Source organism: Strix uralensis, chromosome 1 (genome assembly GCF_047716275.1).
Source record: "Strix uralensis isolate ZFMK-TIS-50842 chromosome 1, bStrUra1, whole genome shotgun sequence".
In the NCBI taxonomy this organism is placed as follows: Eukaryota; Metazoa; Chordata; class Aves; order Strigiformes; family Strigidae; genus Strix; species Strix uralensis.
In genome coordinates this window covers 123,226,382-123,242,386 of record NC_133972.1, presented here as the reverse complement: position 1 = coordinate 123,242,386, position 16,005 = coordinate 123,226,382, and the positions used below count along the sequence as shown (strand labels likewise).

General features: G+C 44.4%; 1 protein-coding gene across 2 annotated transcripts in view; it reads right to left on the bottom strand.

Annotated features, from left to right (window-relative positions):
• Positions 1-537: 537 nt before the first annotated feature.
• The window catches only part of CABLES1 (Cdk5 and Abl enzyme substrate 1), a 76,366-nt gene continuing 60,898 nt past the window's right edge, over positions 538-16,005 (bottom strand). For both annotated transcript variants that reach the window (XM_074879496.1, XM_074879507.1), the window contains exons 8-10: positions 6,402-6,508; positions 5,258-5,465; positions 538-3,662 (exon numbers count right to left, since the gene is read on the bottom strand). In XM_074879496.1, coding sequence (XP_074735597.1) covers positions 3,522-3,662; positions 5,258-5,465; positions 6,402-6,508 — 456 coding nt within the window. In that variant the 3' untranslated portion in view covers positions 538-3,521. The remainder of the gene's footprint in view (positions 3,663-5,257; positions 5,466-6,401; positions 6,509-16,005) is intronic.

Below are 16,005 nucleotides of genomic sequence, written 5' to 3'. Positions count from 1 at the left end.
GCACACGTGAATGTCCAAAACTGAACTTTCAACCTCCCAGATGGACGCAGCTGCTTGTGAACTACAACTGGTACAGGGGCCAGTTGTAAATTTTACTACCACCTGGACTAAACCAAAGTGGAGTGGCGTATCCCAAACTCTCTAGTGAACAAGGGGTTGTGAGACACAAGCAATGCTGAGGAGCCTGCTTGTGCCTCATCCTTCTGCACACCGATGGTTTGGACTGAGAGAACCAGGGCTTGGCAGCTCCAGGAAGAGGAGCTGGTGCCAAAAAGAAGGGCTTTAAAAAAACACAACAAACCCAAAACAATGGTCTGGGAAGAAGATGATTAAGAGCTTGGCTGAAGGAAAGATCCTGGAAGTGAGGGCTCTGCAGGGAGACAAATGCCAGGACATGGCAAGGGCCCTCAGGCAATCCCACCCTTATTAATAAGCACCTTTATGTCCCAGAGGCAGACAAAACCAAAACCATTTGACACATACAGACAAGAGAACAAAATAATTTTACATACTGTCACTGGTGGAAAAGAGTCTGGGTTTTTCAATTTTTTTTTAAACTTTTATTTTTTTAGAAAAGGAATAAACTCTGCATGGTAGAGTGTACGGGGTATAATTTCAAAACAGAACAAGTGATATGGAATGGATTATTTTCCCAAACTATTTAAAGTTGAACCTAAAATCATTTGTAAATCAACACTCATTACCATGTAAGACCAAGAAAAAAATAAACATGGTTTTTGTTTGGTACAGATTTCCTCTATCACTTCAGCCTGAATTTTCCCAGGGTTGGGGAAAAAAGGGGAGCAAATCCTGCCTCTTGTCCTAACCATAATTGTACTGACCAAGCTTTGTGCTCTGAGATCTAGCATCATATGGCTTTATATACGTTCCTAAGTGAACAGTGCAACATCATCACCATCTTAAGTGTTTATTCCACATTCAAACTGTAACTGAACATCACTCTGAAACCCTTTCCCACCCCCAAAACAACAACAATGAAAAGCAGAAAGTCTCCAGCAATCAGATTTCATCCCAGAAATCTGTGTAAACTGTAGATCAGGGTTGGGTAGCAGCAAAGAAGACAAAAGATGTGACAGCATGATTCAATAGCGTCTCTAAAGACTACTGTAAGACTGTCATTCTTTAGTCTGCATCTTGCAATCACAATTTGCTTTTTCCCTGCAATACTATAAAGCAACATAAAAAAAAAAAAAATTAGACTCAAAAGCAAAAGGTAGAAGCCTTTATGGAAAGGTAAAGCTTCTGCTTAGCCTTGAGTGGTCGCTATTAGAAACAGATCTTTGCAATCAGAAGCAAATCTTGAATGTATATACATGGTTTCAGCGGAAAGGGATGCAGCCAAGGATGGAAACCCTCCTAACAGACCCGCAGACCCTTTTGGCTTGTAGGTCAACACTACACCACTTTTTTGGGCTGAATAAACCGGCAGGGCAGCTGTAGGCGTTAGGCATGCTCCAGGCTCTTGGCTCCTCTGTTTCTTGGCTGCGTGGGGGCCGGGAGGAGGAGGGAGCAGGAGTGCCGGCGAGGGTCCCCCTCCCATCGCTCCGCAGCTGGCCGAGTGATGTGTGGGTTGCAGCAGCATGGGGCGTTGCACTGGGGAGGGAAGGGCACACTTCTCTCTTTACCCCCTCCTCCCCAATCCTGTTGGAATGTATCTATATCAATAATTAGATAAGTATTAATAATAACTGTAAGCTAGCAGTCACCTTCCCCCTTAAAATGGAGGGAGAGAAACAGCATCAAATTCCCATTTGTCCTGACATGTGTAAGCTTTCCAGATCCTATAGAGCAATCATATGCAGGCATTTTTCATACTAGAATTTAAAGGAGTCAAAGCTGATAACGAAACTGGATGTTTCCTGGCCTAACTGAAGGAAATAATAAAACTGATTAAAGTAAGAGCGGAAGAAAGTAAGCACTACTGTGTTTACATCCTCTGGTATGTCCCACTTCTCTACGCTCTGCTCACAAGCCCTTTCCATACTCTGAGCAAGCACTCCCAACCTTAGAGAGGTAAGGCTTCAGCTAAAATCTCATGCTTGAGATATCTTTTTTTTAATAAATACCATAACTGTAAGTATTTGACTTCACCAGATCTGTGTGGGGCATGTCAAGGGCAAGGCTTGTTAAGTGAACCAGCACAGGAGAAGATTGGACAGGGGTGTAATCTCACAGGATAACAACAACTGAACGATGTCCATAAGCATGGCGCTAGCTTAGTGTGTATGTAGCATTGGGGAGCTTGGATGAAACCCTCCAGCTTTCTGGGTGTCCAGTCAGAACCAGGGAAGCTGCAAGAAGTTTTACTGTAAAACTCCAGTACTGAAATGTCTAAAGGAACTGGACCTTTAACTTCAATGGGCACTGATTTTAGGTTTTCCACAGTCAATTCTAGTTAAAAACCAAAAACTTTAATGATAGCTGATGCCCCTACTGTTGGAGCCTTAAGACACCTGTTATACTGCTGAGCCCTACTCTTTTTTTTTTTTAATAAAACACTGTTTTAAGATACAGCACAATAAATGTGCTTATTACGCACTCTAACATAGAGCACAGAAATACAACACTACAGAGTGCAAGTCTAACCATCTCCACAGTGGGAAAAGTGCGAAGGTTAAAAATATGCATGTGGCTTAACACAAGATATTTTTAAAAAACATGACACGGCAATCTCATACTAATGCTTTCATCACAAACATGACTGAAAACTCAAGGTCAGTTGCTGATCCTTCTCTCGTAGTAGTAGTAGTGTAATCCTTTCAAAGGTACAATGTTGGAAAGATCAGAGAATAAAAAAAACAAGTGTCCAAAAATGATCCCATTTACCATTTTTCCAGTAGTTATGTTTTTCAAGAAGTAAACACGTAAGGTCACCTTGATCTTTGCCATTGGTAACTGATACACTCGGAAACAGCTAAGCCAACCACCTGGACTGAGATCAGTTCGGTGTTGCACACGCACACACACACGGATACACACACAAACACCCCACACGAAAAAGTGCACTTTCAATTGCTGATACAAAAATAGATTGGCACATTCTTTTTGACACAGTGAAGATATCTTCTTTAAAAGCTTTTTCACGTTAAGTAGTCCTCTTGGAAGTTGCAGCAGGTCTGTAGAAAAAGCGCTATGAGAATGCACTCACGTGGGCTTCCAGGGTTTGTGTGATGGAGAGGGGTGGTCATGGAGGCTGCCCTTCAAATTTTGCCTACTTTTATAGCTGTAGTCCCCACAGATAGGGGCAGTTGCCACCCAGTTTCAGCACGTTAACCATTTACCAACAGCTCAGTCTTCACCTGCTTTGAGAAAGTAATACATAAATTTGTCAAAGCTGAGAGTCTTAAGTCGATGCAGTGTTTCCTATATGTTGCTTGAAAAACTGTTTTGGGGAGAGAGTGAAGTGTTAGGAGTCTGATTTTGCATTTCCAGTAGTAACTGTGGCTCAGGAGAGCCAAGCGGGAACAGTCAGGAGCCCCTTCCCCACAGGGCAGCCAGCGCTAGGAGTTCTGCACCAAGCGTCTGTAGTGCGGCATCACTTCGTGCTCGGGAAGGTGGAGAGCAAACTCCAAGGCCACCAGCACCGGGAACTCGAAGGCAATCAGCTCTCGCCTGTTCAGCCGGAACTTCTCTTCCAGTTTCTGCAATGAAAGCCGAGCAAAAAAAAAAAAAAAAAGTCTTTGTGAATGAGGATTTGACTTTCTAGTGCTCTCTTACCGATGACATTATTCAGAACATGTGTGCTGTTGTCATCAAACCTCTGCCCTGCTGGACTTGCATGGCTCTAGGTTTAGAAAATGAGAACAGGATGAACTGGATGTATCGATTCCTTTCTGTGAAGGTGAACTTACAAAGCTCAGCAATGTGGGAAAGAAGCAAGTTGACAGCCATGCTATTTCTGACATGTTTGCCATTTCACTCATTCCATCTCCAGCAGATATGTCTTCTAACTATCAGTGATTACCACTGCAGAAAGAGGAAACTCCTGACTTCATGCAAACATCAAAATCACTTGTATAATGGAAGACACGCGTCTCATAACTGCCCACAAACTTCCTGCACTGCTTGAAATCACTGATTTTCCTTTCACCATTAGACTGGGTTACGACACCCTATTGGGGAAATTATTTCTGCTACAAATAGATACATTTGATCTTAATACCTCAGAAGCAGAAGGTGTCATCTGGCAAGGACCGAAAGAAGAGTTAGTAATAGAAACTACTATCCTCATGGGGAATGAGATGGGTTTCATAGTTGGCTTTCTGCTGTAACATTCTAAACCTCCCATCTGTTCTGCTGTTTTCACTGAATTGGATGCTACAAGTAGGCATCCAGCTGTTCGGGGATACTTCTCCCCCGCCCCCATCCTCTTATGATCTCCCTGACTTCCTACTTCTCTGACCACTGGGTCTACTGAAAAGCTCAATGTGTCTTTAGGATGGACCAATGTTTCAGGATAGCAAGAGAGGCCAGATCTTCCAACTCCCACTGGGTTGATTTTTTTTCTGGTTATTCAGAGGGCTTTCTAACAAACTGTTGACCCAGCTCTGTGACTGTGGGAGTAGAGCATGAGTCCAGGCCTGCCCCCCAACAAAGTTTCCATGTCTCTTGAACTGAGCAAGTTGGCTGTAGCCTAGCACCCAGTTACCTGCCTAACTTTCTGTAGCATTAAATCAGATTGGTATCTTGGTGCTTGCAAAGGATTATGGAATAACACTCCCCTCTGTTAACTCTTTCATATGGAGTAGGTGGAAGACTGAACACCTTACTCTACAAAAAAACAGTTGGGGGGAGGTGTTCTAATGGGAACACTTCTTTAGGTTTTCTTGCCCAAAACCTTAAATTGATGAAAGAAATAACAAGTTGGTAGTCTATTAGACTCCCTCTGAAATTAGTATCTGCATTTACCTCCCAAAGGAGAGTCCTTATTGACACTGACAGCATAATTAAAAGCAAAATTAATTTCCTGAGGGTTAACTTCTGACTTGTATTGACAGAATGGTGGTCAGACACCCCTCAGACCTCACAGTATCTGACACCAGGGTCTTCAATCACACCAAATGAGCTTCCCACGCCTCTGCAGTGACATTGATCACATAAATGTATAACAAAAAAAGGTATTTAGCTGGCTGTACAGCTAGAAACCTAGAGAGTGTGACCACTGACAAGCAGGCTTACATAGACCACACACTGGCACTTCATGTAGAAGAAACACTGGAAACCTATGGATACGTACATCTATAAGATGCTTGACTTCGTGTTTTCTGAGGTCACTGCCAATTTTGGCTGCTAAAAGAACACAGGCTCCAGCACAAAGCTTCCTATTCTGCTTGTTCAGCTTCCCCTTGAGAGCGAGCTTCTCAAAGTAGACAAAGGCCATGGCCACTGTGGGCTCTTCAAAACCACATTCTTCTTGAGCAAGCTTGCGCATTTCTCTCTTCAAGCTGAGTAAAGAGACCAGACAAGTATGCTGTGAACTGCGTTTTAAAGCATTTCTCATTTCACCCTAAGAGTCACCCTTTCAGAGATTTCTGTTTAGTCAAATAGAGGAGAAAAGGAAAATGTCATTTACTGGGCAGATATCTTTATGCTCAGTTTTGGGGACACATTTAATGGCACATTTTGACCTCAGCCTTCCCCCTCACTGCCCCCAATAAATAGTTATGTCTAATTATAAAAGCAACTGAAAAGCTCTGACATTTTGAGCAACAATATTTCATCAGAGGTCTTAAGCTGCATACAATTTCTTTAGTAACAACAGCTTGATTGCTTGTGCTCTATACGCAGCTTTGCTGCTGGTTATGGTTGGTCAAATCTAAACTGACAGTCTTCCCATGTACTGCAGTATTACCTGGTTACAGAGCAACACGGCTCAGTGTCCTTCTGGCCACTTTGGTCAAATGAAATTATCGTTACTTCACTGAAGCAATATGTCTAGCCTGCTACACTGGAAACAGTGATGAAATACTACAACTTTGCTGTGAAGCTGAACACTTGTTTTGCTTCTGGCCATGCTTTCTGGACAAGGCACAAAAGTGAGCCTTTCTCTTTCCTCAGTCTCTTTTTAAATTAAGTGCCATGAGCTTGGAGAGTTTTTTGTGTTATTTTTCTGGATCTTTTAGCATAGTGCATGCCCAGCTCACATTCTCATCCCATTAGATGCCGCGTCTGACACCTGACCGGTACTTGTTTGTACATTCCCCTATCTTGTTTACTCAGTCCACTAATCAAAGCAATCATCTGACTTATTCTGCACCTCTGATGGCCACTGCTCCTGGAAGATCAATCAGTGCTGTGCTTCCCACCATGTACAACAGCAATTGCACTGAAACGTGAGACAGCTGCATCATGTTGCAGCCTTAGCAAGCTTTGCAGCGTACCTTCTTATTTTACTGAGGGTTAACTTGATGTGAGGGAACTTCTCCTTAAAGGTCTCATTCATGTCCTTCTTGAGATCTGATGGCTTCACGTAGTCTATGACTGTGGTCTGTAACACATGGTCAAGAAAGAATTTCTCTTTTAGTTTGTAACAAGCAAGATCTCTCAATTCCCAAAAGCAAGGAATACCAAATAAGTGCAGTCAGTCTCAATGCTTTCAGTCGAGGGGAAAATTCAGTCTGAATTAAGGCAACAATTTGTTTGTGACTGCTTTGTCTGAACAAGTGACCTGAAATCCAAGAAGATGGTTCAGCAGAAGCCCTGAACAACAAATACCTTATTAGGATCCTCCAAGTATCACTCAGAGTGAGTTTAAGCGAAATGTGGGTGGATAAAACCTAGCTGAGAAGTCTTGTTAAACCAAAATAAATCATCACAATAACTGATTTGATGACCAGATTTTGTGTGCACATCTCCATGCCATTCTGAGAAATATTGCAAGTTTCTCTCAAAGTGATTCTTCAAAGGAACCACTGATACAAATTCTCGAGTGCCATAGCATACATTTGTGATAAAACAGGCAATTAGCCTACATGGCAGGTAATGCAATAGAGTGCAAGATAATAATGCAGTCATAAGTAGACAGAAATACTGAGTTAAGACAACATTCATAGTGTACCGTCTATTTCCTTTACAATGAGATTTCTATTGCTTTTTGTCACAACCCAAAGAATTTCCCCAAGTAGCAGAGGGCCCTCCCAGCCAGTACTGCAATGCCAGTGCCTGCATCTACGGGTGCGCAGCACTTCTCTCATTCCCTCAGTCTTTGTTCAGGTAGTATTTCGCCCAAATCCTCTGTTGCCACTCACCTGGACAAAATCTATCGTCTGGACAACAAACCAACCTCCATTTTGGGGATGTGCCAATTCTCTTCCAGGCTTTGGCTGTTCTACCCCTTGGACAGAAGCAGAGAAGAGCCCCAGCCTGGGCAGCCAGGGGACAATCTGGTTCCCAGGCATCCAGCTCCCGGCCAGCTTCAAGCGTGGGCAGTGGGAGAGCAGCAGTCTGCAGTGCAGTGCACTCTCCTTCCAGCAAAATAATTTCTCCCTTCTAATTTCTGTTTATGATTGACCTACATCATGGCAAAGAGCTGTTAATGCTAAACAACAAGAGGTGGAAAGAGGCACGCAAAACACCTGTCACATGTTATGCCTTTACAGACGATGGAGCCTTGCTGCACCATATCCTCATGAGAATCTAAATCAGCCAAAAAGACTGACTGCATATGCTTGCAGGTTTTTTTCAAGAATTAAAATAGTATGAGGAGGAGAGAGCGTAATGGCTTTAGAGAGCAATTGGACAACTCTTGTTATCCGATCACGTTCTTGTCTGGATCCGAAATGAGCATGAAGGGGAGCAAAACAAACCTAACTTTTCACACTTTATTTAGGAGATATGGTACTGAAATAATGGATAATTATATGAATTTGAAAGAAAGCAGAGCATGTGTTTCCCCTGAATAGCGCACAACAGTATTTGACACAAACATACTGTAATAGAGGAAAAAACCAACTTCTTGCCATGGTGTGTTCTTACGGTCATACACACGTTTTAAAACGTGGGCCATTCTGCTATCTGATTTTCAGTGTGAGAAGCATTACCTGTGCAGATAAACTGCACCCCATTATGTCTTGGCAGGCAATTCTGCTGGGCACATCACGCACAACAGTTGCCTGCCGTCCTAAGTATAAACGCTTGTGAGCCCCCTCCAACACAATAACATGTTGAGCACTAGTCCGAATTTTCCTCAATAAAGGGGATAATTTATTAAGGAAATTCAGTCCTACTAAGGAAAGCTGCCAGTTATAAAAATCATCAAAAAGGAGAAAGCCACATCAACCCTCTTCTGCCACCCTTGCTACCCTGCATGCATATGGATGAGCTTGAGCGCAGGTCTGGGCAGACTCTGCAGTGCCACTGAGGTTAAAAATACATATGCTGTCATGACACTGGGGCAGGTAACATGCTATCATGCCTGAATAAAAGGAAGAGAGGAGAAGATAGGGAGAGGAAACCTTGCCCTACCTGGGGCGGGAGGGGAAGGCTTCAACTGAATGTGTGGGTCTGCGTGGTTTTAATCTTGCTGAGGTTGGAAGGATGTACGCATGCACCTGTGTGGCCATGGCTCTTCACCGCAGACAGCTTCTCATGTGCTTCATCTCACCTGGCAGGGCTCAGCCCCCCGAGGCAGAAGAATGAAGATCTCACCAATTATTCCTCTCCTTTCTTTCCCTGGGACGTTGCTGCCTGCCTGCCTAGTCCTTGGTTTTGTTGCCAGAGGATCATCAGCAAGTTGGGTGCTTCTGACACACAGATGCGCTGGGAGTTTAATGTGTTATTAAGAGGGTTCCTCTTAGTACTGCTCTAAGAGGACTATTGAAACAAGCCACATAACATAATTTAGACCAGTGCCATCTGCTACTCAACGTACAGAAACATTGGTCCATGCAGCTCTTATTTACAGAGTCAAGAGACACTGAGCACGTAAAGGTTACCTGTTGAATCCAAAGATGATTTTAGTTACTACCAGCATTTTCTGGTTGTCTTGAGCAATCCTAGAAAGAGTGAGCTCAGTGTTACTGTGCAAAGCTACATGACACCTTATTTCATGCTTCACTGCAAACCTAACTGCCCATTGTTTGCTCTCCATTACCACAGAGCTCCTTAGTTTTATCTTAATTATCTCCCTCAAAGTGATCATGGGTTTTTCTGGCAGACTTGCATTTGGCTCTCTCCAGGTAATCATCTTCCCTTGCACAGATGAGGATGCAATCACGCACAAACCTCATGTGGATGACAGAAACCACTTGGCAGCAGAAAGGGCACAGCAACCAAGGAAAGGGCCTGTCCACCCCCTGGACTCAGCTGAAAAGCTGCACAGAAATTATGCCAGACAGCAAGTTTCAGTTGCTTTCACCTCTAACAAGTAGGTGCCAGCGTGACCCCAGCACCAGGGGTGACTGCCCCAAGGGAGAGCGAGCCCTGGGCTCTGCCCCGCAGCAGCAGCAGCCCCCCGGGGCACACCCTTCTCCGCAGCCGCTCTGCAGCTCTGCACACACTGTCTGTTTTACCTGGGATGCCAGCCCGTGGGACATTTGTCAGAATTCAGCTAAATTCTCTTTAGAAGGAGAAAAAATTTCTTCTTAAAATTTTAGTTAAAGCAAAGCACTCAGAGACTTGAGAATAAGCAGACGGCTTAAAACCGAAAATGGTAAAGAGGTGCGGCTATTTTTAAACACAGAGATTTGTCAATTTTGTCCTGTTGATAAGAATCTCCCCCCCAACTCCAAATACTGCTGCTTCCTGTGAGACAACAGTCTCTATGATATAAATCACAATAATGAAATCCAGATGAAAGCTGGTGTGTGCTGGTTTTGATTCATGTAACAGGATAACGGCAGCATGTTTGAACACACTGGGTCTAAGGCAGCTGTCTCATCTTGTCAGTGCCATGCTGGAGAGCTCAGTTAACTGCCCTTATTCTCAAGAAAAGGAATTGTGCAACTCTTTTTTTTTTTTTTCCTTGATTTTTTTTTGGTAGCTGCTACAGAAGCCCAGTTTTGTCTGAGCAGTGGGATGCTGTTTGCCTACAGAAATGCGTGCATGTGGGACCTGCACCAGAGAGGCAGGCAGCAAAAAAAAAAAAAAAATCTGTTGACTTGTAATTTAAAAGCAATGCTGAATCAGTGTCTTGAGTGACTGAATCAGTTAGCCATTCTGTTTCTGACCAGGCACCCGAGCACCCTTCTCACTGTCACGCCGTGGCTCAGGCACAACACTCATGAGACTACATAGAAATCCAGTCCCTGACCCCACTCCTGTCCAGGGCACCTCCTGCACCCCGTGAACGACTCAGCATTGAGCAGCAACCCCCCGTTGATGCCCCTGCCCACGAGGGATGGAGCAGAGGAAACCTCTAGGGTGGCCCAGTGACCCACAAGGACCATCTGGGATCTGACATGGGAGGGCCCTGACCTAATGTCATCCTTCACTGCCTGATCTCTGCTCAGCATTTACACTTCTCTGTTTCAGGCCATTTCATTGAGCTTGAGCTACCCGTGAGCCCCAGACAAAGCTGCAATGTTGAGGAGAAGACATGACTGTAAACATCATGGATTTTTGTCTGGCTGGAACAATTCTGGTACTGCCTGTGTATAAGCACTGTTCAACACCAATGCCCCAAATTTTATGAAGAGTTTGCAAATATTTCCCTAAAAGGAGCACAGCGTTTTTCTGTCCAAACATGCTTTCTTATACATAATGTTATACCCTACCAGGCAGGCACTCTACACTCCCAGGGCTGTCAGACACGAGCAAGGAACTGAGAACTACCAAACTGTCTCTCTCATACTCTAATCTCAAATGTTTGTAACTTCTGTCATCCAGAAATGTCTGTCTTGTTTCTCACAGCTTATTTGCACAAAACACATTTCACTTCAGTATTCAGCAACACTCCTTTGTGAGCTCTGTTCACATTCTCTGTATACAAATCTGTGTATGTATATTTTAGTTTGGTGATGGGAGTTACACAAGACAAATGAAAGCCTTGATACATGGTAGCTGACAGATGCCTGGACAACATGATGAATGCTTCAGACGAAGTCTGTACTCTGCACACTTTTTGCATGGCTGGCAGTTTTGAACTTGGAGGTTAGCTTGTGTGTTATTCACAAGTGTTTTCAAGCAGCTGCTTTCTCATAGGAAAGCTGTATATATAGTTTCATAAATATGGGAGGAGGGAGGATGCCTGAAATGGTTGGGAAGACTGGCAAGATGAAATATTGTTGAAAATAAATCCTACTTTGGCACGCTACCAGTAAAAGATGATCTAGCCTTGGATGCCTCTGTCTCCCGCTTAAGATAAAATCAGAATAAAATAGGTAAACAAAATGAAAGATATATGATAGGCTCTCTCCTGCTTCGTAACTGTGTACCCCTGATAAATCTACTTCACAGAAAGCAGACAGAAGACTGATACCTTTAACAGACTTTCGGTAGGTCAATAATAAGTTCTCAACCACATAACAAATGAAAAGAAGTCAATGACTGCACTGCCTGCCTACCTTAATGCACGCCATAGGTGACCAGCTATGTAGCTATAAACTGTCAATAACCTAGTTCATATACTTATGGCTGAAGACGCTTGTATATGGGAAATTCTGATAGCAGAGAGGCTTAAAACGGTGATGGAAAACAGGAGTGATACCTTATTTATAATTAAAAAACAAAAAAGACAAGGAAGTCTAAAAGATGTTTCTGTTGTTAGAAAGTTATTAACATTCAAGGATCTTAAACCGTAAGATTTCTAATTTCACAAAGCAAATCATTTCAAAACTGCCTCTTTGAATTAAAGTACGTGGAAGGATGCCAGTTTATTTTGTACAGTTAACCTATTGGAATCATTCTCAATTAATACAGCGTGACATTGTTACAAAATTGTTGCTTATTGGAGTCTCAGCCAAATAAAGCATCAAATGCATAGAGCACAGGGTTTAAATACGAATATATACCACCACTGTGATCCTCTGTTCCCTGAGACTTTTGGATACAAGGTCAGCAGCTGATAAAAAAGCACTCTGGAGATGCTTAATTTACAACCACGGAAGCGGCTTGAAGAATAGGGTGACAGCACTGAAGGACGCTGGCTGTAGGGGAGTACTCCTGACCTTGATGCTCTTTGTGAAAGACAGAACAGGGAAGTGAGAGACTGAATGTGCTATATCATCATGCAGGGCTTTTGTTAGACTCAATGGCCAGGCCAGCAAGCAGTTCTAATTTTATAATCACACTGGAGAACTAATATTTAATAATGCAGCCTGGCTGTGCTCAACACTAGTGCAGTACCTGGCAAATGCAGGCTGACGGTCAGCCTGCTGCAGACTTTTGCAACATGCTTTTATATTAGTGGTGTAGAGATGTCAATTTGTTTTTACATAATTAAACCAATCTACTGAAATTGTAGTTAAGTACCCAAACCAATTTCCAAGTGTATCCCTTGGGCATGGATAGATGGATATTGCAGGGATGTTATTACAGAAGGGTCACTCAAAGTTAAGATGCTACCGATCTGGGCTTTTCTTCTTTTGCTGCAAGTTTTGGCAGCATACAGCAGCCAGTTAACACGCTCCTGTGTTTCTGTGTTACCAACAAAAGCAGCACTGCAGGGTCAGCCTCATGCCTGTTGCAGAGTGAGTTTTCACTTTCTGCATGGAAGGAGTTTGTTTCTGCTGGTAAGAATGCAGGGAGGCCAGGGAGATACCGACGAGTCTGGATGTACACTGGTCGACATGAGACTCTAGCAAAGAAATTACTGCTTTGTCTGGTAGATAAAGTTCCTATTCTAGAGAGATTTAAGAATCCGCAAGAATTCCTGTTTTAGCATTATCAGCCAGGAAGACATCTGTTAACCATGACATGATGTTTCCCTCCTCCCCCCACCCCCCAGCATGAAGTTTTTCTACTTCTTACTGTTTATATTGCAGCAGAGAGAGTAGACTCTCCTACAAAGACAACACAAAGCAAAATATTATTTCTCCAGGGTAGACCAGAATTTAAATATGACTAATATAATTAATAGAAGCCATAAAGTTTGTGTCAGGAAAGTACTGAAGCTGCTTTTTCAAAATTGTCCCCTGACAGGCTGTTCGTGGGTACTACTTTTAGAAATGCAACAGGGAAGTGTATACTCTTTCAAGCCAGGAACTTCATGGCAAAAAAAAGACCAAACTGAAAGCACTTCTCCTTCCTCACAGCTATTTTCAAGGAGGAAGCTCAGTTACTCCTTGAAAACAGCTGAGCACTTGCAGTTAAAAATCCTCTGCTAGTCAGGACTAATTCAGCTCTGTAAAATTACAAGACCATAAAGTCAATGTCAGTGATGATAAACTCAGGCTCCACAAAAATGGAGGGAACCGCCTGTTGAGTGCTAACTGCATGTATTTCAGAGTAAAATCCAATCCAGACCACACATTTTGTCTGTCTTATGCCTTGGGATCAACCTGCAGTGTTTCCTCATGCAGCATTCACACAGACCTCAACAAAGTTTTACCAGTAAAGAAATCCTGGCCTGCAAAGCATGAGCCAGGCTCCCAGAAGTAATCTCAGTGCATGTAGCTCTACCCCACAGTCAGCATCGCAGCCCAGCATCCAGCTTCGCTTATCCATAACCGCCACGTGTTTACACACCTCTTGCACACCTTCCTCCACCATTAATTGCTCTGACATCTGTAAGGAGGGCAGGGGGAATGTCTACAAGCTTGCAGCTGCCAAGCATTAACGTTAAACACTGGCCAAGTAACAAAACTTTAATTACAAACTGCAGCTCTCCACACACAACAAAATGTTTGGTGCTGACATCAGAGCTGCTCTCAGCTGCTCCGGCACTTACGAGAGGCAGTAATTACAGCTATATTCTGCTCAGGACCAGAGACTGGTTTCACTCTGTGTACAAGAGCTCTACGGCTCTGTGGTCATTTGGCAGAGGTCTGTCACTACCGCGATGGCTGTGCATGTGGTCAGGAAAAAAACACAGGTTTCTTGCTGGCCTCAGACTGCAATTTACTTTAATTGCAGCATACGCCGATTTTTATATTTGGGGAAGAAAATGACTTGAAATTACAGCCTATTACGCTCCTTTTCACACTGATATGAACTGCAGGGAGGGGGAACACCAGCTGAGTCAGGAAAGTCTAATGTGGATGTGAGTAAAGTCTCCTACATAGCCAATATGGCCGTATATTCACCAGCGCAATGCACAAGCCCTCCTTATCCACAGCACAAGCTGCAAAATCCTGTTTAACCTGTAAGCTCCCAGGACACTCTGGCACTACCTTTTCTCCCTTCTCTCAGCTGAAGGGAGCACCAGCCCCTTGTGAAATCTCTCAGCTGAGCACTAAAGAAAAAACACCCACTCTTCGGCTTCTTGCAGAGCTGTGTAGCTCCCGCATGGCATCACAGCTATGCTGCTTCCACCAGGGGCAAGCAAAATCCTTGAACAAGAGAGCTCTTGGCGCGTGCCTGTGATTCCCACCAACAAAAGAAACACAGCACTTAATGCCCTTCAGCCCGTTCTTAGACTGGTGCCTGCCTTCAGAGGGGGAGACAGGAGTGTTACAGACCCTCGGGCAGTGCTGAAGAAGTGACGCCTGGAAGGCAAATTCAGGCAAAAAACCCCAAAATGTCAAATAAGACATTTTTCCAGACACAGCAGTAATTAACCCCTAGAGAAAATGAAAAAGCAGGGAGACCCCTGGCAATGCAGATATAGTCCAGACAAACAATGACACCAATTTTAACAATTGCCCTTGAAGTCCATTTTTCAAAGTATCTAGTCATACCTCTGTCACAGTGTGTACTGGGTTTGTGGGGCAAGGTTTTGGTAGCAGGGGGCTACAGGGGTGGCTTCTGTGAGAAGCTGCTAGAAGCTTCCCCCACGTCCGACAGAGCCAATGCCAGCCGGCTCCAAGATGGACCTGCCGCTGGCCAAGGCCGAGCGCATCAGCAACGGCGGAAGCGCCTCTGTGATAACATATTTAAGAAGGGGAAAAAAACCTGTGTGGAACAATAGCCTGGAGAGAGGACTGAGAATATGTGAGAGGAACAACTCTGCAGACACCAAGGTCAGTGAAGGGGGACAGGGAGGAGGTGCTCCAGGTGCCAAAGCAGAGATTCCCCTGCAGCACCTGGTGCAGACCATGGTGGGACAGGCTGTGCCCCTGCACCCATGGAGGTTAATGGTGGAGCAGAATCCACCTGCAGCCCGTGGAGGACCCCACGCCAGAGCAGGTGGATGTGCCCAAAGGAGGCTGTGACCCCATGGGAAGCCCACACTGGAGCAGGTTCCTGGCAGGACCTGTGGCCCCATGGAGAGAGGAGCCCGCGCTGGAGCACTTTTGCTGGCAGGACTTGTGACCTCATGGGGGACCCACACTGGAGCAGGGAAATAATGTGAGGAGTCCTCCCCCTGAGGAGGGAGCAGTGGCAGAAACAACGTGATGAACTGACTGCAACCCCCACTCCCTCTCCCCCTGCACCGCTCGGGGAGAGGAGGTAGAGGAATTGCTAGTAAAGTCGAGCCTAGGAAGAAGGGAGGGGTGGGGCGAAGGTGTTTCAAGATTTGTTTTATTTCTCATTACCCTACTCTGATTTGATAGGCCATAAATTAAGTTACTTTTCCCAAGTTGAGACTGTTATGCCAATGACAGTAACTGGCGAATGATCTCCCTATCCTTATCCTGACCCACGAGTCATTCGATGCATTCTCCCTCCCCTGTCCAGCTGAGGAGGGGGAGTGATAGAGCAGCTTTGGTGGGCACCTGGCAATCAGCCAAGGTCAACACAGTGGAAATCCTCAGTCAGCTCCTTTTTGCAATAAAAGTACAAATACAGACCTCAAAATGCTGTGGTTAACCAGCATATGGAAAGAAGGGCATCAAACACCCACTCCTGGGCAGAGACCTCCCCTGCTGGACGCTATTCTGGCTGCCCTACTTTGACTCACTCAACCATCTCAACACCAAGTTGAAAAGCAATCAAAGACCTCAGCTG